At 46.3% G+C, this 24667-nt stretch overlaps 1 protein-coding gene across 3 annotated transcripts in view; it reads left to right on the top strand.

Moving 5' to 3' along the window:
* Nucleotides 1–24667, top strand: part of ITGB5 (integrin subunit beta 5) — a 171825-nt gene that overhangs the window by 56892 nt on the left and 90266 nt on the right. For all 3 annotated transcript variants that reach the window (XM_029605250.1, XM_029605249.1, XM_029605248.1), the window contains 5 exons: nt 2556–2805; nt 8401–8569; nt 18046–18207; nt 19489–19584; nt 20813–20902. In XM_029605250.1, coding sequence (XP_029461110.1) covers nt 2556–2805; nt 8401–8569; nt 18046–18207; nt 19489–19584; nt 20813–20902 — 767 coding nt within the window. The remainder of the gene's footprint in view (nt 1–2555; nt 2806–8400; nt 8570–18045; nt 18208–19488; nt 19585–20812; nt 20903–24667) is intronic.

Here is a 24667-nt window from a genome sequence, read left to right as displayed (position 1 = left end):
AGAGCGGAAGAATTTCAATTGAGCAGATCGGCATCGTAAACTGTTTTACTGTGAAGTGCAAACCTTTCCAAGAGCCCCCCAAGAGGCAGAGAGAGAGGGAACCCGTACAAAGAAGTACTAGTGATGGAAACTATCGCTATCTATACGTACGATCAGAAATTCTGCACCGTGCAGCTTGACTACCACCTACGAAGATGGGAGCCGCGCTTCCTGCATCCCCTCCCAGCACGAGGAACGTGCATTTCTAAATTTAGAAAAGAAGAAGGGGAGCCTTTAGGTACAGTGGAGTGTATGATACTTAAATTCCCTTTCTTGGTACATGCTGACGTTCTCTGCACCATCAACCAAATAAGTCAGCTGGCATCTGTGTCTAGGGCAGTTTGGAGTCCTGCGTTCTGTTTATGTATGCGTTCAACAGGGGTATCGTCACCAAGCCCCAAAGTTAGTTAGATACTACTGGGGTGCACTTGTTCTAAGCCGTGAAGCCGTAGACGAGACCATTCCACTTTAATTAGGCAATTGAAAGCACGCCTAAACTGCAGGTACAATGACGGACAGGATGAGGAATGTGCTGTCCCACATAAATTTCATAGAAAGACTTCAAGTCAGGACCATGCCACGGTTGCCCTGCTGATCTCAAACCCTGATCCTGCCAAGCAGCCATGTTGAGGAGGCAAACTACCAGGAGAGAGACTGGGATTACTACAAGCGGAGAAACTACAGTGAGTGGAATGGTAGATCTGTTTAAAAACATGCAAGTCGATGCTGAGATTTTTTCGTGTATACACAAGGGGGCCAATGCAATACAACCCGCAGTCGGACACGGGATAAATAGGCGCTAATCCACCCCCTAATGCAATAGGGGGATTAGTGCCTATTTAATGCGCGTCCGACGCGGAGTGAATGAGATAGCGCTCATCACTTGCAAATGAGGCACTCATTCACTCCAAATGAAAAAAGATAAATGTGCGTCTGAGATGCACAATTATTGTTCAGATATTAACGCCTGCCTGGTGCAGGCGTTAATAGCTGAGGGCATTGAAAAGAAGTACAGAAAAGCAGAAAAAAACTGCTTTTCTGTACTTCTTTTTTAAAGTAAAAAAATAAAATAAAATAAAATAACTCGGCAGATCGCCGAGTTATGAAGTCTGACGCCGGTAAACTTGGCGGTCGTTTTCATTACTAGCAGACAGGCAGGTTATGAAAACCGAGGCCGAGTTTACCGGGCCCCTATGATAGGGCAGTTACAGTAAATCATTTTCACTAAAGGTAAACTCATTTTACTGCCTTGCGCTCCCGCCTCCCCTCGACTCCCCCCTCTCCCATAACAGCCCTGTCCTTCTCTCCCTCCACAGTCCTCTCCACACAGTGTCGTGGCAAACAGAAAATCCTGCAAAAAACTAAAATAAATAAATAACCCAAAGTAATTCGGAACCCGTATGGTATAAAACCTAGTGTAATAGTGTTGGGTGTGGGCTTGATCCTCAGAAAACCCTGAATAAACTGAATTACAATATAGAAAACCTCCCATACCAAAACAGCACTAACTACCAGCACTGAAACCTATGGAAAAGACAACCCAGCAAATATTATATGTACAAGAATTATTTTAGTCCACAGAATTTCTTATTATTCTAACCAGGATTTCTTAAAAAGTTTGTGAGAAGGAGGAACCACTGCTCTTCTCGAACTAGAACAGGTCACACTGTTAATATTACATCATTCTTGTATCGATATGTATCTATAATCTTTTTTTTTTTATTTCAGGGGAGTGGTAGGAGGGAGTAAAAATGTAAATTGCCCTCAGGTGACTCGAGCTGCTAAAAATTGCTGCACGAGTAATGAAAAAACATGGAAACCTAGAATAAAGCATCAGATAAAGTCCACACGAGTCCCCTCCTGCAGTAGCACAGGGCAGTGGTTCTCGTTCCCCTGCCCACCATCCAGCCTGGTTTTCAGGATCACCTGCATGAGATAAACATGAGATGCACCTGCACAGTGCATGCAGATGTGTCCCGTGCACATTCCGTGAGGATGGATATCCTGAAAACCAGAGGGGGAGTGGCTGGAGGGTCCCAAAGAGCCACTGCCAGGCGCCCAGCTTGAATTCTGACCATCATTTTCCCAGTTTAATACCAGTTTTGATATTAATATGTACCATTACAGACACAGTAAGAAAAGGATCCCTAATCAGGTGCTCTCCTGGAAGTCTAGGAGAAAAAGAAGGCTCTAATAACAATGAACTGGATACCTTTTTTCTCACAAATAGTAATTCCCTTGTGTAATGTTCATGTGTTTTAAAATGTATAGACTGCAAATCAGAATTTCCATGCGGTTTGCAATATTGCACCCATTAATGTACGGAAGTCAGATGTAAGTGCCTTTAGCCTGACTTACAGGGGAAAACCTTCCCGTGCAATATTCTGTGAAAAGAAACTTTAGAAAATCTTGCTGCACGTGCGTATTCAGAAATCGGATTTGGTTTCTGTGTGTGTGTGTGTGTGTGGTGTGTTTTCTGTTAAATTAATATCGGGGAAATCTTTCCTCTCCTGAAGGTGCTCAGACCGCATTCCGAGTGCACATCCGGCAGGTGGAGGACTATCCGGTGGATTTGTACTACCTGATGGATCTCTCCCTCTCCATGAAGGACGACCTGGATAACATTCGAAACCTTGGAACCAAGCTGGCCGAGGAGATGAAAAAGCTCACCAGCAACTTCCGCCTGGGCTTTGGATCTTTCGTGGACAAGAACATCTCTCCTTTCTCCTACAAGGCTCCACGCTACCAGAACAACCCTTGCATAGGGTGAGTGCAGAAGGCTGCGGCGCCCGATGAGCTAGAAATGTGTTAGGTAAATAATCAGAAGCTTAGTCGGGACTTGCACGCGTGAAGCCAAGAGCTTTGCCCACCCACTTAAGTGGATCTTGAGCCTCCTAAAAACACGGGGGACAGTTTTGCCAGCGGCCACAGGTCCTGTACTCTGATTGAGAGATGTGCATCGTTTTTTTGTGTTCGTGTCGTTCTTTGTTTTTCGGCCACCATGGAAAATGTCGTTTTTTTTCGGTTCGGGTCTTTTTTTTCGCGAAAAATCGATTTTTAGTTAGTGCGTGCTAACTCCACGCTAGTGCGCGCCAACTCCCATTAGTGCACGCTAATTCCCCGTTACTGCGCGCTAACAAAAACCGTTAGATTTTGTTACTTTTTGTTAGCACGCACTAACGGGAGTTAGCGCGCACTGACTCCCGTTAGTGCGCACTAATCGTAAAAACGAATTTTTGCGAAAAAATGGGAAAATCCCGATCTTTTTTGGGCTCCCTGAAACATGCCGAATTGGACAATTTCGTTGAAATTTTTCAATTCGGCAAAAACGAATGCACATCTCTACTCTGATTCCACCCACAGAGTTTTGCCTTGGAGAACAGCAGGCATCTCGGTTCTGTAGTCGGCCCGTTAGGTTTGCACCTGATCCTCAGCAGGTCCACATGTTCCAGGTGTTGAGTAGCAAGTGGGGATTTGAAAATGCAATCCCAGTGCCCCGCTTCCCTTCTCCCTTCCCTAACCTCGCTTCTTTTTGCCGTGGTAGAAGTACCCACACTGTTCATAGCCCCGGTACTTTTACCCACAGTAGAGCGGGGAGAGGAGAATGATTTTCGGTGGCCTTTTTTTTTTTTTTTTTGTGGGCAGTTTGCCTGCGTAAAAAAAGTTACAAAGTTCTCCTGCCCAGTCAGAAATTCCTGACGTACATAATTTCCTCTGCATAAAAACTGAGACATTCCAGGGGGCTGGGGGGGTGATGGAGGAGGGTGTTATGAATCTAGATGCATAACTTTAATTGTTAAAAATTATGAGCTAACTGGCATGCCATTTACCTGCACTTAGGCCATGGTTTGAAATAGCTTCAGTTACTTGTGTCCAGGTAGCCGCATCACAGCCCAATATTTGGGTTTCAACATCGGCTTGATGTGAGCGGCTTTAAAAGGATGCACTAACTTTGCAGTTAGGCACATTAGTGAAAATATACCCTGTGTGACTAGAAATACCTTTGCTTTTCAGATATTAAAATGAATTAGCCCAATTAACACTGGCTGTATAATTCCATGATGTTCAAAATATGGCTGCAGCTTTCCTAATGAGAGTTTGCATTGGCAAAGGTAACGTCTGACAAATCAGTTTATTTTTAATGAATAGCAGAACGTAAAGTGCCCTTCCAACGCAAAGCAAGGACAGCGTGTTGCATTCTCTGCCTGAGGCACTGGTTTGGAGTGCACTATGGGGCAATATAATATTTGCTGTTCTTCTGGCACCATCCCATATACACAGCACTGTACAAGGTTATTGTGCGGTTATAGTGACGGTGCTTCAAGAGTAAACGATCTGTGTTTGAGCACAGTTAGAGGTTCAGCTACTCGCTCCAGGTTACACAGTGAGATGAGGACAGGGGATCAAAACTTGAGTCTTCAAATTAAATCTGTGCAATGCAGAGCAGCAAATAAAGACCGCACTGGCTAGGAAGGTCGGCTGTGCAAGCCAGCTGCAAACACGTTTCTAGCATACCCTAGAGAAAGCAGAGTGCAGTCTCTGTTGGAGGCGAGGAGTCTCGAAACTGGACCGCTCCACTATTGATTTGACCCTGGAGACAGTAAAAGTGCCTTTTATCTACTAGCAGAGTGAGATAGGGCATAGAAACATAGGCTATGACAGCAAATATGTAACGCATGGCCCATAGCAGAGCAGAAGTCACTCTAGTCTAGATTAGAAGATGTGATTCAACTAAAAACAAAAATGGGTATTTTATTTTAAGTTTGTTGGTAATACGCCAGGAGGATAACTTTCAAATAACTGCGCATGGCGGCTTATATGCACATATATGGCCGTGCATAATTTTATCGTAGTATTTTGTAACCCACGTGTATGATATATGTGCTTTTTATAAAATGTGTATCTCTACCCCACAGCATACGAGCGTATGTAGGCTTACACACAATGCATTGAAACCAAGGATATCAATGCATTGAACACATGTACTTTTCCTACCTATTTTACAAATCTATGTGTGAAAATCATGTAGGACTTACTCTTGCATATCAGGATTTGCATCCACAAGTCGGTGTATTTTAGAACAGGCGTACATCAAGGACATTACCGGCTTTACCAATTACTCCACCAGTTTGCCCAGTCCTTCTCCAGCTCATCGAGACCCTCCTGGTTCTTCAGCCCGAACTCCCCCCAGCTCACACAGACCACCCATCCAGTCAGTATCGCACAATAAACGCATTTAATATCACTTATGCCAGATAAATAGCAGTGAATACGTTGGCAAATGGACCCATGTAATTGTCTTTTGAAATAGGAACTTATGTGCGTAAATGTTGGCCTTGACCTGGACCCTAGACCATCCCTTTTTTGCATGCAAAAGTGAACCTATGCACACATTTGTCACCCTTATTAAACATGTTATATGCAGGTCGTGGCTGCTTCTGCGCATAGATGTTGTTATATTTTCGCATGCAACTTTTTGGAAATTCACCTGTCAGTCCATTTCTTCATAACATCACACCAGCTAATCGCCACATTCAAGACGAACAGAAAAACAGTTTGTGGTTGGACTGTATCATCAGGTGCAATCAGGAATATTTATTTATTTATTTATTTATTTATTTATTTATTTAAAGGATTTTTATATACCGGGGCACATTACAAAACATCACCTCGGTTCACATTGAACAAAAATTTAGCAACAGGCTTTACAATCAATTCAGTAGGAACAAACATATATCAAAATGGTCAGCGAACAGGGCAAAAGTCCACATATAGTATTATTGAATCCCGTCAAGTCTCTTGGTGGAAAATGTGTATAATTACAATCTATATATGATAAGGTGCGTTGGGTTCAAATAACAATGAATAATAATAATAAAATATAAAACTATAAAACCATGTATAACTAGGCACATTCAGTCAGAGGTAGTTAAAGGTGAAGGGGTAGGGCAGAGGGGGGGTGGACGGCTGCTTAAAGTAGGACGGCTGTTTGCAGAATACCTGGTTCAAGGCGTCCACAGTAATTATTAACTTGCATTGGAATGTTTCATCATCTTTAATCGTTTCTTGTTTTTCTGGTCATGACCTCGATGGTGGTAAGTTATAATTTGCTGAGTATCTTTGCGTCACCTATGGAAGAGGCTGAAGCCAAGAAGTTAGTGGTTTCCATGGTTTTGCGTGCAGAGGGCCTTGCTTGTTGGGTTAGCTCCTGTGTTGTGTGTCAGAATCCTTTAGTTAAACAGAGTCTGAAGCCGTTTCTTTCCTCGCACAGCAACAGCAGGGCATTATCTTCCGAGAGAGAAATCTCTGCAGCTTTATCATGCCCATAATGGGGATTTGTGCTAATGAAGTTGTGTTTTCTTTACTGTGGACCTGAACTGGGATTTAAGACAGGCTTTTAAAAAGCTTTCTTTTACTGCAAAAGTTCTCCCTCGGGGGTCTGTGTAATCTTGATTAGGTTTTAACTCTGGCAAGCCATTAAGGTTTCAGTTCAATAGAAACTGTGTTTGCATCAGCAAATACCTTAATTCTCAACACCAGCTCAAAGGGGCTCTTCATTAATCAGCAAATGAAGACATTTGAAGGCCCTTTAGAAGTTATTACTGAGCATCCAGGTGCTGCTAACTGTATTTGACAGTGTTCGGTGTAGCCTGTGCAGTGTGCAATAAATCCTAAGAGCCCTATCACACTGCTCTTTATCTGATCCTCTTGGTACTGGTGACCCTCTCATAGGCCATGTTGCCTCAATGACAGCAAGTTATGATTTCTTCATCATTGGAGGGATTGCTTTCTCCCAAAGAGTGATGAATGTGTGGGACGCTTTGCCAGCAGAGGCAGACATGCAGACATAATAGTAAATTGGGCACATCTTTAGTGCAAAAAGATATTTGTGGGTTGTCATGATATAAGCCCTAATTTTCAAAAGGCCATGCGTGCAAAATCTGGGAGATACAGGCGTGGCCGGGCCTGGCGTGCACCGAGTGCATTTTAGAAATGGCCTGGCCACGCCTGTATCTCCCAGTGCGCGCAGAAGTGCCGGGTCATGCAAAAGGGGTGGGCTGGGGAGGGGGGGGGGTGTTCTGGGAGGGGAGAGGTGGGGTCGACTGGGACAGCAGCCATTAGGCCCTGTCCCGAGGAAGCGCTCGCTGGCAGCCGGCTGGCGCTTGAAAGTTACTTCGGCTCTGAAGGAGCAGTAAGTATTAAAACAAAAAAAATTAGCCTAGGGGGTCCCTAGGTAGGGATTAGGGCTCGGGGATGAGAGGGGAAAGGGTAGGAAGGGTAGTTAGGGGGACAGGGAAGATCCCTCCCAGTCTGCTTCTTAATTGGAGCGGACTGAGAGGGAACTGGGGAAGGCCCCTATTGCGTCGTTGTGCATTTCTTTAGAAAATTCCCTCCCCCGTTGTGTGCTTGATTCTGAATCCACCCGCACATGTGCGCGGGTATCGTATTTTAGAACATGCGCGCGGTGACGCGCGCATGTTCTAAAATCGTCATGTTACGGAAAAGTCCGGATTTAGCAAAATAATGAGTAGAAGTGGCTACAGAGTATCCCTCACCTTCTCCTGGATTACCAATTAGACAGAACTTCTAGACAACCAGATGAAGGAGGAACTCAATGGCCTTCTGAACTTTTGTCTGCCAACACCATTATGTAACCCGATTCAGTAATGTTGTTTACTATATCCCAGAGGAGAAAATGACTCTTTAAAGTGACTAAAATGCTGGAGGGAATTAGTCTGCAGTTTAAAAGTCAATCATTCCTATTTTTAGATTAACAATAAATTGAGTGAGAGAGAATATCTCGCAGCTTCACAATCCACCGGTAACTGCGTTACGTGGAGATTTCTGTATTTCGAGAGACATCTCTGACATAACAACATGGCTATAAAATTTACGGCCTGCAGCAGTTAAACTAAAAGGAAGGTGATAATTGCTTTTGTGCCAGTCATTGGTGAGACCTTATCGGAAACATTGTGCCCATTTCTGGAGACCGTGGCTCCGAAAGGCGAGAAAGGTAGTCCAGAGGCAAGCAAGCAGATGAGATTTAGAGACCCGACAGGAGAGAGAGGGGAGAATGGGTGGGATGGAGGAATTTGGATACCTCGCAGTGAGGGTCTTGCCATCATACTGCGTGTTTTTATGGTAGGTTATGGTACGCTAGCGTCAATTTTAACATCCTCTCCAGCAAAGCACAGCAGTGCAAACACAATGGGGTGAAGTTTTACCACTATTTGTCTGGGAACACTTTTTTTTTGTTGTTGTTCCTTATTTTAGCTTTATTCAGAACTGTGTTCTTTTCCTAGCGCTATGGAAATAAGGGGTATTCGGCAGAGAAGAGTTTCACCACATCTCTGTTTTCAGGTACAAGTTCTTCCCGAATTGCGTGCCGTCCTTTGGATTCCGCCATCTGCTATCTCTGACGGATAAAGTCGACAGTTTCAATCGGGAAGTGCAGAAGCAGAGGGTGTCCCGAAACAGAGATGCCCCAGAGGGGGGCTTTGATGCCATCCTACAGGCAGCCGTGTGCAAAGTGAGTACCTCGCTCCGATTTCCGGCTGCTCTCGTTGGCTTGGTCCTGGCACTGCTCGGCAAGGACAGGCCGATTTGTTTTTAAAACGACCGTGGCATTTCCTGTTTATGTTTTGTGCCATTTCCTATCCGCAACGAAACCCGAAGGCTACTGCTATATCGTTCGTGTCATTCATGCCGTTTCAGTGCGTGCTATGCGCAAAAGAATGCGCATTAAAAAAAAAAAAAATAGCGCTTGCTAAAAACGAAAATGAACGGAACAGATTTTTAAAAATGAAATCAATGGTGAACGAAACCTGATGATTTCTGAGGCACTTAGTTCTGCAGCCGTGCGTGCGTCATCACTTTTCCTGTCCAGCCAGCACTTGCGAGGGTCTTTGAGCCTCAAAAGAGTTTTGTTAGTCTTAAACAGAAAATGGGAGATAATCTTTTGAAAGCAGGGTCTGGGGATGACATTGAATCTGTTTTGGGGGTTTTTCGGGGCGGGGGGACGCACTATTGATTTTGGGGCAGATTTTAAGAGCCCTGCTCGCCTAAATCCGCCCAAAACCGGGCGGATTTAGGCGAGCAGGGCCCTGCGCGCCGGTGCGCCTATTTTACATAGGCCTCCCGGTGCGCACAGAGCCCCGGGACTCGCGTAAGTCCCGGGACTCGCGTAAGTCCCGGGGTTCTCCGAGGGGGGCGTGTCGGGGGCGGGCCCGGTCGTCGCGGCGTTTCGGGGGCGTGTCGGCAGCGTTTTGGGGGCGGGTACAGGGGCGTGGCTACGGCCCGGGGCGGTCCGGGGGCGTGGCCACGCCCTCCGTACCCGCCCCCAGGTTGCGGCCCGGCCCGCAGGAGGCCCGCTGGCGCGCGGGGATTTACGCCTCCCAGAGGGAGGCGTAAATCCCCCAACAAAGGTAAGGGGGGGGGGTGTAGACAGGGCCGGGCAGGTGGGTTAGGTAGAGGAAGGGAGGGGAAGGTGAGGGGAGGGCGTTAGAGGATTCCCTCCGAGGTCGCTCCGATTTCGGAGCGGCCTTGGAGGGAACGGGGGTAGGCTGCACGGCTCGGCGCGCGCCGGCTATACAGAATCCATAGCCTTGTGCGCGCCGATCCAGGTTTTTAGCAGATACGCGCGGCTCCGCGCGTATCTGCTAAAATCCAGCGTACTTTTGTTTGCGCCTGGAGCGCAGACAAAAGTAGGCCTATTCGCGCTCCTTTTAAAATCCGCCCTTTTGTGAACATTCTCTCCCTCGCTGCAACCCTTCTGGGGCTGATTTGCTACCTGCTGGGACAAGCATGAGAAAGCTTTAAGTGAAGTGGGGGAAAGATGAGAAGGAGGGGAGGTGATGGAAAGATTTCTCGGGGGGGAGGGGGGGGGGGGAGGCCTTTGCTATCCCGTCTCTTTGACACTCTCCTCAGTCTCAGTCAAGCCCTGAAAATATGACTGGTGGTCTCCCTCCACTGCTCTGAGCCTGGAATGTCATTCCCTCATAGCTGAGATTGTCTCTTCCACATAGGGGTCCTATCAGAACTTGGGGGGGGGGAGGGGAAATAAGCAGGTTACCTTCACTGATACATATTCCTGAGTGCTTGAGGTGCTCAAAGGACAAGTGTACCCTGTGTGTACCATATGCTGTTGCTCATGTCCACATGGTAAATCATAATACCCCCACTTCAATTAAAAATGGTATTATTAATATATATATATATATATATATATATATATTTATTTTTTTTTTTTTATCCCAGCAGTTTCCGACTGCACTTTTTTACTTCTAAGCTGAATAGGATCCGGACCTTACTGGGGCTGTGGCATCATGCATATTCGTTTGTGACTACTTAGGGTTGATACCATCCCTCCAAAACCCTTACATTTTATCTCCCTCCCAACCCTCCAAAACCCTTACATTTTATCTCCCTCCATCTATTGGAGCGACTATCCTGAACATGGCCAGTAGGTGTCACTAGTGAATGATGACTGGAGCTCCCTCTCTCCCGGGGGGGGGGGGGGGGGGGGGGGCCATGAGCCATGCCTCCAACAGCGATGACTGCCCCGAGTTGCTGAAGCTGGACTGTTCCCCGAATCGTAGGAGAGCAGCCCAAAGGAATGTAAAAATAGCAGGCAGTAAAGATGTTTTCTTGGAACTGATTGGCGCTGTCTTTGAGTGCACGTGTCGTATAACGGGTACGGTTTATTTTTCTCGCATTTCATTCATTTTGGCTTGTAAACCCATCCAGAGGGGACTGGTCATGGCTTTTTTTTTTTTTTTAACAAGGAGTTTGTTTTTTTGGGGCTTGATTATACAGAACAATGTAAATGTGATGTGAACAATTGTTCCCATCTGCTGGTTGAGAGCTTTCTGATTGTAGGATTTAAGAACTCCATCTGCCTCAATAACAAAATATTTACTGAGGGTGCAAAGCGCTGGATGACGGTGCACGTAGCTGTCTTGTTTCCTGATGAAACAGCCTTTCCTGGAACAGCAGGGCAGATGTTTGCCTGCAGCCCTTGGCAGTGGGTTCTGAGCTTCGCCTGTGCGTCTGGCATTCGGACAACGTCTGTGGAAGATTCCATCGCATGTCTACTTAGGAGCTTGTGGTTTTTTGATACCCACCATAGAGTTTCCACTAGGCTGAGCTCCTTTCATGCGGCCGGCAGCTTGATGAGAGATGATAGGGTCTCCTTTTGGTGAAGAGCATGGCCATTCGAGCTGGGCTCCTGAGCTAAGTGAGCGATAACCTGAGCTGTCACTTAAAAGGCAAACTTGTCATCCTCACTTTACCCTTCCTCTGGTCTTCTGCAGCGTTTGTTAGTCTTCTATTAAGTCTTCCTTTTTCTTGCAGAGTTTTTCTGCATCTGCTTGTGCCCTTTGATCCTCCCCTTTTCATTTTCCATATAGTTCACTAGGGACATATCTCTTTCTGGTTTTATGCAAGGGGAGCAGTTGTTCTACCTTCTTTTTTTTTTTTTAACGAGAGTTTTCCCCTGGTTTAACTAATTTGGAGAGAAATGTTGCATGAGAAGCGAGACTCAAAGACTGCTTTTTCTAACACCGAGGCATCTGATGATGTAGCAGAGTGTCTAATTAATAATTATTTAATTGGTAAGAGGTGATAACCGTGTGTGAAACAAATATTCTGCAGTACATACACAGAACACACACGTACAGTTACTGCTATGAATAGATAACCCTTAGTCTCAAAAATATAGAGGAAACCCTTCAAAAGCTTAAATATATTCTTCCTTCCTGTGGACCAGTGGGACTGGAAGGAAACCACACAGATCTATTTCGCTCTGAGTGATCAAACAGCCACAAAGAGTCTTTAGAAGAGAAGGCTATTTAAACATATTTCCCTGGATAACTGTTGCGCACTGGACTCAGTGCTGGATGTGCTCCTCTCTGTTTCTTGTCTTCCAAACAATAGACTTTATCTAGGAGGTTACTCGGTACAGAATGTTATAGTGGGTTCAAAGTTACCACTGTTGTTACATAAGACACATTTTATAGTTACAAAATAGCAATGGGCTATAGCAGCAAGCAAACGAGAACATTGAAACAGGAGCACAAAAGTGCTTACAATTTTATCTTCAAGTCCCCGGTTTCATTCCTTTGTTATCAGTTAGGAGCCAAGCCGTAATTACTTATATTCAATTTTCTTTTCTTAAATTTTATTTTTAAGGTAAGTTTACCAAAGCATTTACCAAGAATAGACTTGTTGGGAAAAGAAATCAGAGCAGAAAATCTAAGATATGTTAGAAATAAGGAAAAGAACTAATATTAGTGAGAAATGATAAACCTCGGCATACAAAGGTCCACCAAGAAGAAAAACGCAAAGAGGAAATTATAGCAAGACACAGCCCTTACACCTGCCTCGAGATTATAGAGGAGATTAGGGACAAGACACCATTGCCTCAGAATCTGCTTTGAACTCAGGTGAAGAACTTAATACCAGAAACTAAATTGTCACTAAGAAAACAGGTTAATTGTACCAGGTCAAAAAAAAAAAGTTGATGATAATTAATTATGAATCTAAATGGAAATTTCAGAAAGAAAACAGCTCCAAATCTCAACCCTGTAGCGTTGTGGTTTAACCAAAATAACCAGATCATACCGTCAAGATCTTTTATTGGAATATTCCAGGAGAGTGCAAGATTGCCAGCAAGGCAGTTCAGAAGCAGTCTCAGAGAGCTTTGTTTACACACGGGCCAATACAGTAAAAAACGCGGGAGAGTGGGCGAGCGCCCGCTCTCCCAGCGCGCACACAGGACACTCTCCTGTGCACGCGAACCAGTAAAAAAATGTATTTAAATTAGGCCCGGCGGTAAAAAGAGGCGCTAGGGACACGCTAGTGTCCCTAGTGCCTCTTTTCAGACAGGTGCGGCGGTTGTCAGCGGGTTTGACAGCCGACGCTCAATTTTGCCGGCGTCGGTTCTCGAGCCCGCTGACAGCCACAGGTTCGGAAACCGGACGCTGACAAAATTGAGCGTTCGGTTTTCGACCCGCGAGCCATGGGCCTATTTCAATTTTTATTTTTTTTTTACTTTTTTAAACTTTCAGGACCTCTGACTTAATATCGCCATGATATTAAGTCGGAGGGTGCACAGAAAAGCAGTTTTTACTGCTTTTCTATGAACTTTCCCGGTGCCCGGAGAAATTAGCGCCTACCTTTGGATAGGTGCTAATTTCTGAAAGTAAAATGTGCGGCTTGGCTGCACATTTTGCTTTCTGAATCGCTCGGGAATACCTAATAGCGCCCGCAACATGCATTGCATGTTGCGGGCGCTATTAGGTTCGGGGGGGTTGGATGCGCGTTTTCGATGCGCTATTACCCCTTACTGAATAAGGGTTAAAGCTAGCGCATCGAAAACGCGCATCCAAATGCCGGCTAATGCCAAAGGTAGGTGCTAATTTGTCCGGGCACCTGATTATTGTGCTGATATTCTGGTTGGAAATCACCTTGGGCCTCCTTCAGGAGAGGAAGGCAGGACAGAAAGGGAATGTCATGTTTTCCCCGGAGTATTTCCTGCTCGTACTTTTGTGGGGAAATGTTTGATTTTTCTCGTTCAGCTTTGGGAAACGTGCATCTCTGATATTTTTGGATTTTGCACAGTGCAGGAGGAAACGCATTTCTGTTTTAGTGGTCACTTGTTTTGTACTTAGTGAGGGCCCTATCTGTGTTTGCATGTGCAGCCGAGGTGACGTCATCTGCTAGCAGGTTGTTTCTGTGCAAGGATCTATTGTTGTCCAGTTTATTCTGTTTTCCAATCTGCACTTTGCAGTAGGAGGGTGTACTGTGTTCTAGGGCAATGGTTCTCAGCATTTCATGCCTACCTTTAAAGGGTTTTAGATGTCCTATGTACCCCTAGGGTCACAAAAATACCTCAGCCCCTGTTCACAAAGGTGTGTTAAGTGTCAGCCCTATTTAGTGCAGGCTCTGTTATTTCCAATGGTTTAGCATCAGTAAGTGTTTGAAGTCTCCGAGTTTAAATTATTAAAAGTGTGACAGCTGTAGCCTCAGGCGACTTTGTCGGGGGAAGCAGGTAATAAGAGATGTTAAATAAACATATATGTAGAAATCTGCCAGCTGCACTGTAAAGCATTATTTATCAATAAGAGTATAATTAACCTGGCCGAGACCTGTACACCTTGTGCCCACCCACGTTAACCCTGGACCCAGTTCTGGCTACGCCACCGGAGTACTCCAGCCAGCTGTGGTTCCTATTTGTTATGACGCCGTGAGCGGTTCAGACAGTGAGTGTGACCTCAGTCACCTAGGAGGAAGCGATGTCACCCGTGCTAGGCCACGCTCAAGCGAAGTGAACACCGGGATAGAGGGTTTATAATAAATAAGGAAATGAAAGACACCAAAATTAGCAAGTGGAAGATGAGACCTTCATATGAGCAGAGACAGGTGGGGAAAGATGGTGACAGCGGTCACTGAACCGCTGGAATACTCTGCAGCTTTTTTATGATCACTGCTCTCCGTATTCTTTACATTGAAGTTTTTTGAACAAAGATTTTTTTTTATGTATGCAATTAAAAGTCCTATAACTGGAGACTTATCTGATATATTTCGTTGAAGAATGTACCTCCATCACTTTCTACCGAAACCCAAAAAGCTTGCCCAAGAACATCAGCTAGCTTTAAATAGTTACATTTTCCACTGGCAACTTTTTTTTTTTTTTTGGGGCCGACACTGTCACGTGACTTTAAATTCAAATGTGACATTCTTCAGGAGAACATAAAGACTGTATCACACGAAACAGACTGCAGCGCGGGCGAGAGGGAGCAACGTGCCAGGGTGTTGACTCTCTGAGAATACCCGGAGAATTTCCTGTGCACCGCGTTTGATCTGCATTCCCTCTTTCTCCTCCCGCTCCCCTCCCAAGTTGTTTAAACGTTGGGGGGGGGGGGGGGGAATGAATAGTCCATTAACTTTCCAAGCACAGTGCTTTTTTTTTTTCTTCCTTCCTTGCATTATTGGTTTGGAAATTCTGGTCTGGAAAGGAAAGCCGTGACAGCCCCTCCCCCCACCGTGTCAAGAGATGGCAAAAGGTTTGCAAGGTTGCATGGCAGTCCAGGCCGTGGTGCGGTTATTTCCCCTTCGGGATTCAGTATTAGCCAGAAACTGAGCCCATCAAAACGTAGGAATGGCTAATTGAGTCTGCCGTCTGGCTCGGCTCTCCAGTTACCACGCTTAAGCTCCCCTGGAGTAATTTCCAGGGCAGTCTTAACTTGTTCTCAAGCAAAGATAAAGGAGAAAAAAAAAATGTGTTCCTGGTTTTAATGAGAGCTGTCTTGCACAGGCTCTTGGAAAGGAGGAATATCCCTTTGAAGTGCCTGATAATGACTTTTTTTTTACTGTAAAACCTGTCTCAGTAAATGAAACCCTGCCTTAATCCCTCCAGCCTCCCTGGGGGTGGCCGCGTAATCCTTTGGCATTTCCCAAAAGAAGGGAAGAGCACATTGGAACTGGGATGAAACCAGACTTCCGGGGCCACAGAGCAGAAGACGCCTGAATGAGGCGGTGCCGCTTCAGAGCTTAGCACCGTTTACCGTCCTGCGCCAGGTCCACGAACGCCTGAACGCGCGCTAGCCAAAAGCAGGGACGACTCGGTCCAAGGAGGGAGATCTTAGGCTCCTCCTGGCGCATTCTGGTACCTGCAGAGGCAGAAATTGCAGTCACCACCCTGATGCACTGCTAAGTCAAAGACCGAGACTGGCCAGATGGATCCCCTCCTTCATCTGGGTCGCTTGGCAGTTCTGCAAAATAAAAAAAGAAGGATCACAGTGGAGAATGGCCGGGTGGTTCGGAGATGTGTGTGTGGGACTGTTATAACAAAATTAAGCCATAGCTTTACCTTTCAGCTGACTGAGAGCAGGTCCCTGGAATCTGTTTTCACAACTTGGCTTTTAGAAAGCTGATTCCTTCCCAGCAGCTTCCAAGTGACCCGCTTACTGGGGGAAATATTTTTAGCCAGGCCTGGCACTGTTTACCCTCCTGTCCCTGTAAAGCTGATTACACAGGGAAGTGGCTCAAGGCCATCCTTCTGCCTGAGGCCAGGGATGAGCTTGCACCCGCCCCCCCCCCCCCCCCTCCTTCCCCTCGAGTCAGGTACAGGGGCAGGGGGTGTCTCTTTGCAGTCTGACCCTGGTGTTTTTAGTGCTGCCGCAGGGGGGAAGCAGGGGGTCAGAGTTCTTGGAGGAGCGGCAGATAGAGGGTGCCAGTGATGATGATGATGTTTCTAGGAAGCTGGCAATCCTGCCACGCTCCCAGGAACCCTCACACCTGCCTCCCACCCCCCCCCCCCCCTCCCCCCAACATTTTACCCTGGAAAAATGGGCAAGGGGTAGATTTTAGGCAAAGATCAACTTGGGGGGATTTTTTTTCAAGATCGGCCCGTGAGTGTATCTGACTCACTCCTGTTCTTTCTGTGCGGCTTGTACAGCCCCCAAAAGCACTCCCAGCTAATCTTCGAAAGGTACATCGTGTGACCTGGAGCCTGGCAGAGCCGAGGAAAAAAAAGTCTGCAACATAAATTTCACATTTTTCCTAACAAACTAACAGGCCGATACAGTACAGTGCGCTCCGACGGAGCGCACTGTTAGCCGGCCTTTGGAAGCGCGTTTTGGGTGCGCTAGCTTTACCCCTTATTCAGTAAGGGGTAATAGAGCATCCAAAACGCGCGTCCAACCAATGGCACCGGTAGCCCCTGTCACATGGTAGGGGCTGAAGGCCATCGGCGCCATTTTGCTTAGTGGTCCAGCGGAGGCCCCGGGAGCGGCAGATCGCTCCCGGGGCCTCCGCTGGACCACCAGGGGGGTGTCGGGAGGGTGGCACTCGGGGGGGGGGGGGGGGGCGGCAGGGCGAGTCGGGGGCTGGCTGCCTGCCGCGGAGCCCCCTAAGTCTCGGCGCCCTAGGCACAGGCCTAGCTCGCCTACTGGTTCCTCCGGCCCTGACTGAGTCTCTTCTTTTTCTTTGGCCGCTGCCGATCTGGGCTCGGCTGGCAGCCCACAGCCTCTTTTTGGGGTTTTTTTTCTTTTTTGGCAGCCCTTGGTGTCTTTTCCTTTACTTTGGCCGTCGCCAGCCTGGGTTCTAGCGGTTGCTCGTGGCCTCTTTTCTTTCTTTCTTTCTTTCTTTCTTTCCTGCCACCAGTGGCCCGTGGCATCACTTCTTTTTCTTTGGCCTCTGCCCCTTTCTTGCTGGCCCACGGTCTGTCTTCCTTTGGGCTGTAAGTTAAAAAAAAAAATACAGACCTGACTAAGACTCTTATTTCTAGAAATGGATCAGTTGGCAGTAAAGTCCACTGCAGTTTTTCTGGTTTGGCTCTTTTTCTATTCCTTCTAGTATTTAATATTGCTAAAATTGCATGCACGTGGCCATGCCAGTGGCAGTGCCAGGTGCATGGCCACGTGGTCTTCTGCTCTCTGTATTGGCTGGGCCTTGAGAGAAGGGAGTCTCCGTTATCGCTCAGAAGTGACATGTAGAGGTCAGACTTAGGGTCAGTATTAACCAGGTTTCAGAATGAGGCCAAGGGCTATTCCCTGCGATGGATGGGCTGAGTTGGGAGGGTGGGGGGGGATATAAAAGTAGGGGACTCCCCTCCCTCAGTAGCTGTGAATAAAGGCTCATAGTGCTGTATTCTGATAGAGGTTGATTTCCAGTCAAACTAGAAGCTAGCGGAACAGGAGGAAACTGCCTTAGGCAAACCATCCTCCAACCGTACCCCCCACTCCAAAGAATATGGAACAAACCTGTCAATGTAGAAGAGCATAGGCCCTGCAGAATACCCTGCACATCTACCCAGGGTTTGCAGCTCACCCTGGGTCAGTCAAACGGGCAGATTCAATCCCGGGTTTTGCCCCATTGCGGGCAGAGTTCAGAGTTTCCCATTGATGTCCCCCTAAGAAAAACCAGTGCATCGTTTCTTCTGGTGGTGAGGTGGTGCCGAAGGAGCCGCTGATGGAAAAGGGCGTTGTTCTTCTGTGTATGCAGGAAAAGATTGGCTGGCGGAAGGAGGCTTCCCATTTGCTGGTGTTCACGACGGATGATGTACCACACCTTGCCCTAGATGGAAAGCTGGGGGGTCTGGTGCAGCCCCATGATGGCCAGTGTCACCTGAATGAAGCTGATGAATACAGCGCCTCCAGCGACATGGTGAGGGCTGGACCGCAGCCACGTTACTCTCTGTTTCTTCTCCCCTAAACATTCCCACATTTTCACAGGTAAAAAAAAAGCAGAAAATGGGCTCTTTGACACATGTCTACCCTCTCTATTTATGGGGACAGAAACGGTAGGGGTCAACACTTTTGTGCATACGTGCAGTTACAAGCAGATGTGTAATTTTGCCTTAAAAAAATCCCCACGCAAATAGCAGGTGTGGGTCCATGCATGGATTTTTTTCTCTACTCGATTTTCAAAGGGAAAGTTTTTCCTTTGAAAATTGACGTGAAGTTTTTGGGGTAAGAAGGCCATTCATGGTTTACATTTCTGGGCACAGCCCGAAAATTGCCGCCCTCATTCTTTATGCTGGACATCAGAATAGTTCAGGTGGGGAGGGAAGCGAAGACGGTGTTGGGTTTGAGGGATTGGATAGCTCAAGGGAATTTGAATTCACACTACAATATTACAATGAGAAAAAAAAAAAAAGGTATGGTGGAATAAAAATGATGTATTCTGAGGCCATGAAGGGAATTTTTGTCAGGTTACAGACCTCTAGTTCATTGGTTTCAATATGGCTTGGGTCACTAGGAACTTAAAAAGATGGCCAGCTTGAAATGAGTTGTGTTCTTGGTCCACTTGCCAGTGGATGGTGTCTACAAAATCCACCATCACAATCTGCCACTAATTGATGCCACTTTTAGTGGTCTCAGGGTGGCGGTGGGGGGGGGGGGGGGGATGAAGACTGTGTAGGAATTATGGAGACTGTTACTCCCTCACCAAAGCAGAGTTAGTCGGTCAAGGCGGTGTGGGGAAGCTGGCATTGCTGCTGTGTTCATGTTAAGGATAAACAGAGGGCGTTGTGATCATTGTAACTGCTGATAGCACGAGGTTGTTCTGCATTCCCAAGGAAAAAATCCTCTTTGTTTCCATATAATCTGTTATATTGGTGTTGACTTGTATCGTGGAATACAATAGGGTCCTCTGTCTAGTAAGCAATAACCCAGAATGGAAACTTTGTGGCTGGGTAATTTTTCTTTTCGGCCAAGTTTGTAATGCTTCCTTTATCTGTAGGGCCCAGGAGATGAACCGGAAGAATTAAAATAATGTTAGAAACTATTTTGAAAACTTAGTTAACGCTTTCCCAGTTTCTACTTTGCAAACGCAATGCAGGCAGGAAGAGTTGTTTCTTTTCCGCCGTTTTAGGTGTTGTTAGATTATGGCTAGTTGTTATTTTAGAAATAGTTGTAACCAACCTCTTTTGCTGTGTTTTTCTAGGATTATCCATCCCTCGCGCTTCTTGGAGAGAAACTGGCTGAGAATAACATTCGCCTCATCTTTGCAGTGACAAAATCTCACTACACGCTCTACAAGGTGAGGACGGCCCAGTCCCTGGTGAGACGGAGAAAATGGGCCCCCGAAGCGCAGAGTGAAAAACAGGTTTCCTGGGAATTCTGCGGGTGCCTGCGGCTCCTCTTTAAGTGGGGACACCATTGCTTGTTTCTAACTGGCAGGGGAAGAGGGAAATCGCGTGCTTGCTCGCCTGCGTTGCCATTAGGGGTAAAGTCTGTTACTTTGCATGGAGCCTCTCAGAGACTGCCCAGAGATCTCCATGGAATTCTGCCGTATTTTTAGGGATGCCGGGGATGTCTCAGACTCTCGCTCCTTTCACTGAATAGGATCTTTTTCCTTTCGCCTCACTTCTTTTGTCTCCTCCACAACCCTATTGTTCGCACTCCTCACAAGGAAACTAATGAAGGTATATATCTGTACAGAAATACCAACTATAGGGGGTTAATTTCCAACTCGTGCTATGGCCTTAACGCATGTGAAAAGCACCATAACGCATGGTGCGATGCTAATTTTTAAAAGGGGAGGAGTCGGGGGCAGGATTTTTGTAAAAATGGGCTGGCTTTGCGAAGCCATATCGCACAGTTCTATCACTGAAAATAATGAGAGAGAGAGAGAGACTATCTATAAGGCCCATGTAGTATTTAGCTATTTATTTCTCTATAGGAGGCCCACCTAGTAACTTGAAGTGAGGTTTAGGTAGTAGTGTAGGGGTGAGGGACCATTTTTACATGCAGAGTGAGATGTATGAACAAAACAGTGCTCTCTTGTGAAGATTTGATGTCCTTTGGAGTGAGGAAACTCACCCAAAGATAAGATTTGTGCAATGTTCTCTCAACCTAGCTTGATGGACTCTCTACCTGGGTAACATCAAGCTAGGTTGAGAGAACACTGTACAACTCTCATCGTTGTGTGAGTTTCCTCACTCCAAAGGTCAGCAAATCTTCACAAGAGTGCACTGTTCTGTTTCAAAGTCTCACTCTGCATATCAAAGTGGCCCAACACCCCTACACTACTACCTAAATCTCACCTCGAGTTACTAGGTGAGCCTCCTATAGAGATATAATAGCTAAAAAAAGGCACAGACATTGCCAAGCCCTGGGTAGAATTTGTGCCATCTAAGCTACACTAACACTTCTTCTACAACCCAGATTGCCACTTTGAGACAGCAAATGACACAAGTTTCTTTGCCTCTGTGTCAGTTTATGTTTGTTCTTACTAACAAGACATTGCAAATTTTATTTTTTCAAAGAATTTTACAGCATTGATACCTGGGACAACAGTGGAGATTTTAGATCAAGATTCCAAAAATATCATCCAGCTGATCATCAACGCGTACAATGTAAGTGCCTCTTTCTTCCTGTGCCACTGTGCACTTGCATACTTAGATGGACTCCCTTAGTGCAATTTCCTAGCAGAACCGAATCTTTCTTTCCGATTATTAATCTCTGAAAAGAAAGGCATTTTGGACGTAATTCAGATGGGTGCCCTGTTCACCATCCTCATGTGACAGAAAGCAGAGCCGTACGAGCCAGATATCTGATAAAGCACAGTAGAAACGCAGCCTTGCACATGTTAGTTGTACCATGTAAGGCTAAATAATAATTATGTCTAAGCAGTTTGATAGCAAAGAATGAGTCACCACTATCTGTGTGGTCAGAGAGGGAACCATTTCCTGTCAGGAGTCTGTACCTTTGGTGTGGGCAGTCGGTGGGATCAAGATTAGATGTTGTGCGGACTTTGGCCGCTTCATGCGCAATATTGGAGGACTAGATATCCTCATTCTCATCATCTTTGTTTATTTATAATCATGCTTTTCCGACAGCAGAGTAGCAAGAGAATTGGTCGTTACTAGAGATGTGATTCGGCTGCCACAGGAAATTTCATTTTCCCGCGGTACGGGCCGATTTTTTTCGGCTGCCCCGAAAAAAAAACCCCCAAACCCACCCAACCCTTCAAATTTAATTAATTACAAACCCCCACCCCCCAAAACTTGCCAAAAGTCCCTGGTGGTCCAGCGGGGGTCCCGGGAGCGATCTCCCCCTCTCGGGCCGTTGGCTGCCAGTAAACAAAATGGCACCGGTGGCTCTTTGCCCTTACCATGTGACAGGGGCTAACTGTGCCATTGGTTGGCCCCCTGTCACATGGTAGGAGCAATGGATGGCTCGCGCTGGGAGCGATCTCCCCTCTAGGGCCATCGGCTGTCAGTAAACAAAATGGCGCCGGTGGCTCTTTGCCCTTACCATGTGACAGGGGCTACCAGTGCCATTGGTTGGCCCCTATCACATGGTAGGAGCAATGGTTGGCCCATGCCATTTGACATGGGCCAACCAATGGCACCGGTAGCCCCTGTCACATGGTAAGGGCAAAGAGCCACCAGTGCCATTTTGTTTACTGGCAGCCGACGGCCCAAGAGGGGGAGATCGCTCCCGGGACACCGCTGGACCACCAGGGACTTTTGGCAAGTCTGGGGGGGGGAGGGCAGGCAAGTCTTCGGGGGGTTGTGACGGTGGGGGGTTGCAATTAATTAAATTTGAATGGTTGGAGTGGGTTTTGATTTTTTTTTTAATGTGCTCTTTCTCCCCCCCAAAAAAAACATAGGAAAACCACACGAAATTTTGTGGGTTTTCCTTTCGTTTCGTCAGCCCCTGAATGCAACGAAATAGGAAATAAAGATGATATTTCCTATTTTGTTGCAAACGAATGCACATCCCTAGTCGCTACAAAGAATGTAGGGTGCAGCGATCGTCACAAGTTACAGTTTAACATTTAAAACATTCCAGAGACAGACATACAAGTATAAGTACAGTTTAAATGTTAAAATTACAGATACTGCAGTTCACAGTTCAGTTATTAAAAATGCAAGGTTCCGTCAAGTGGGGCAATTCAGTCAAATTTTCAGGCGTTTAGCATGGTTCATGTGGCTGAGTTCTGTTTCAGCTTCAGACGATTTAACTTTTTGGGCAGCCCAATGCAGTAGCTGAGGCGGGAGATAACGTAGGCCCGAGCCCCTGCTGAAAAAGCAGGACCATCACAAAAGGTGACACAGTTGGAAGAAGGTTGATTTTGTCACTGCTCTTTCAGCTTCAGTGGTGAGTTGAGGGGTCTGGGATGAAGCCCAGACTGGACTCAATGGCTGAAGGGGAAGGGTTGTTCCTTCCAAGGTTATGCTAGTGCAGATGTGGCTGCTGTTGTTTTTCTTTCCAGTCCAAAGCGCCTCCATTTTTTGAAGGCTTAGTTTTAGTTTCTTGTAGAGTAGCCAGTCCGGGATCTTTCTGGTGTAAAACTTTGTGTGCCTTCCAGACATCTGACGCAGATCATGGTAATGGGTAAGAAGGCATGAGTAGTTTCCCTTCAGCCATCTGTGTCGATGGAGAATACAAGCCATACTCAAACACATCTGCCCTGTTAAATAGAGAATGAAGACATTCGCATTTGGTGGGCAAGAGAATTGTTTTTAACAACCCTTTGGCGCTTTCAGTCTGTCTGCCTCTATGACTTCTCTTCTGGCTGTACGCTTTTTTTCCATTGCTGTAGAAAGAATGCAGGTCTGTTGTCGACATCTGTATAAAGTTGCTAGACCAGATGCTCTAAAATGGATCCACCTGCAGTTTTGGAAAGATTTGGAGCTTACGACTGCTTTGCTTTTGTTGATGTTGAATATTTTAGTTTACGTATATCCTCCTCGAAAGTGTACCCTGCTGGTCTTTGAAAGCTCTGATAACTTTTATTGGGTCAACAGGAACTTTGAATGGAGATGATGTACACGCAAGAGCCCACGGGTGCAAGGAGCATTTTGCAGCCTCGAAAACTCATTCCCACCCTTGTATGTTTGTGTGATTTTCATGGAGGCTCAATAGAACATTGTAAGATCGCATCATGCAAGAAATCTGGATGGATTCATGGCATCTACAACCAAAGGAGGCATTGTTGTAGTGGAGTAACCACTCTAAGCGACTTAGAGGTCTCTCTGAACCCAGAGCTTTGTGTTATCCTGCCTATACCAGGGATATGATCTGGCGGTCGGCAATCTATTTGGGGCTCATCCTGGTTTGATAAATCTCTGACTACCACTTGAGCTCCGTCCAAGGGTCCTCGGACAGGAGGCTGAGCTGGTGAGTGGATTACTGGGTGGAAGGGCTCCATGCAAGTCCCAGGACCCAAGAGAGGGCCTGAAGCTTTCAGGTTGGCAGGGAGGATCCCAGGTATTTGTGCAGAGGAATTAGTCAAACCGGCAGCAATAGTACTGGATTCCCTGTGGATTGCCATAGTTTCTATGGATCAGTCCTTGAACACAAAAAATGGATCAAAGGCTAGTGAGCTTTTATATTTTGCCATTCCAAGTTGATACTCTGGGGAGGTTGCTGGAAGCCTAAGGAGAGAGACTGGGGTGGCTGGAACAGGAAATGCTGGGTGTTCAAGTCTTCAGAGCTGCCGTAATTAGAGTCAAGGAAATAATTCATCGTTAAGATAGAAGTTTTAGAGAATTCGAACAGGCCCTTCCTGAATTTCCTCAGGTTTCTCTGGTGTCCTGACTGGATATACCGAAGTGATATTTGGGCAAGATCTTGCAAATACTGAAGGAAGCTTATGCCACCCATGGCCAGAATAATTTCTAATACTTCGAGCTCCCAAGGAGTGCAACAAGGATCCAATTTTGTCAATCAGGATGTATCAGCAGATAGTCTGAACTTAACAGAGTTTCTGGAGAATAGTCAAATGGCAGTGACATCGAAAGCCACCATGGTTGCTACCTTAGCGCTTGAGCTAGATCTCAATTGGGTTTTAAGATTATTCTTCAAGTTTCAAGATGTGCCGATTCTGGGACATACGGATTATGTATTTCCTTTCCTGATGTTTCTAGGGTGATGCAACAGAGGTAGAAGGCCTTTAAGAGTGAACGAGGCCCTCTGTTCTTTTAAGTGCAGAAAAGTCCAGCAAGGGGTGGTTTCAAGGGAGTGGTGGTCAATGAAGAGTGCCGAGGTAGGTCCAATCCTCAAAGCACGGGTCAGCAAGGGTGAGTCACTGGGGGAAGTTCTTGGAAGGAGTGCTTTGAAGAGTTTTGATGTCTAAGGGAGCTGGTGAGAGCCAGTCATGGGCTGAGGTT

Source organism: Rhinatrema bivittatum, chromosome 6, assembly GCF_901001135.1.
Source record: "Rhinatrema bivittatum chromosome 6, aRhiBiv1.1, whole genome shotgun sequence".
Taxonomy (NCBI): domain Eukaryota; kingdom Metazoa; phylum Chordata; class Amphibia; order Gymnophiona; family Rhinatrematidae; genus Rhinatrema; species Rhinatrema bivittatum.
Note: the sequence above shows the minus strand (reverse complement) of the source record. Positions and strands in the feature narration are given on the sequence as shown.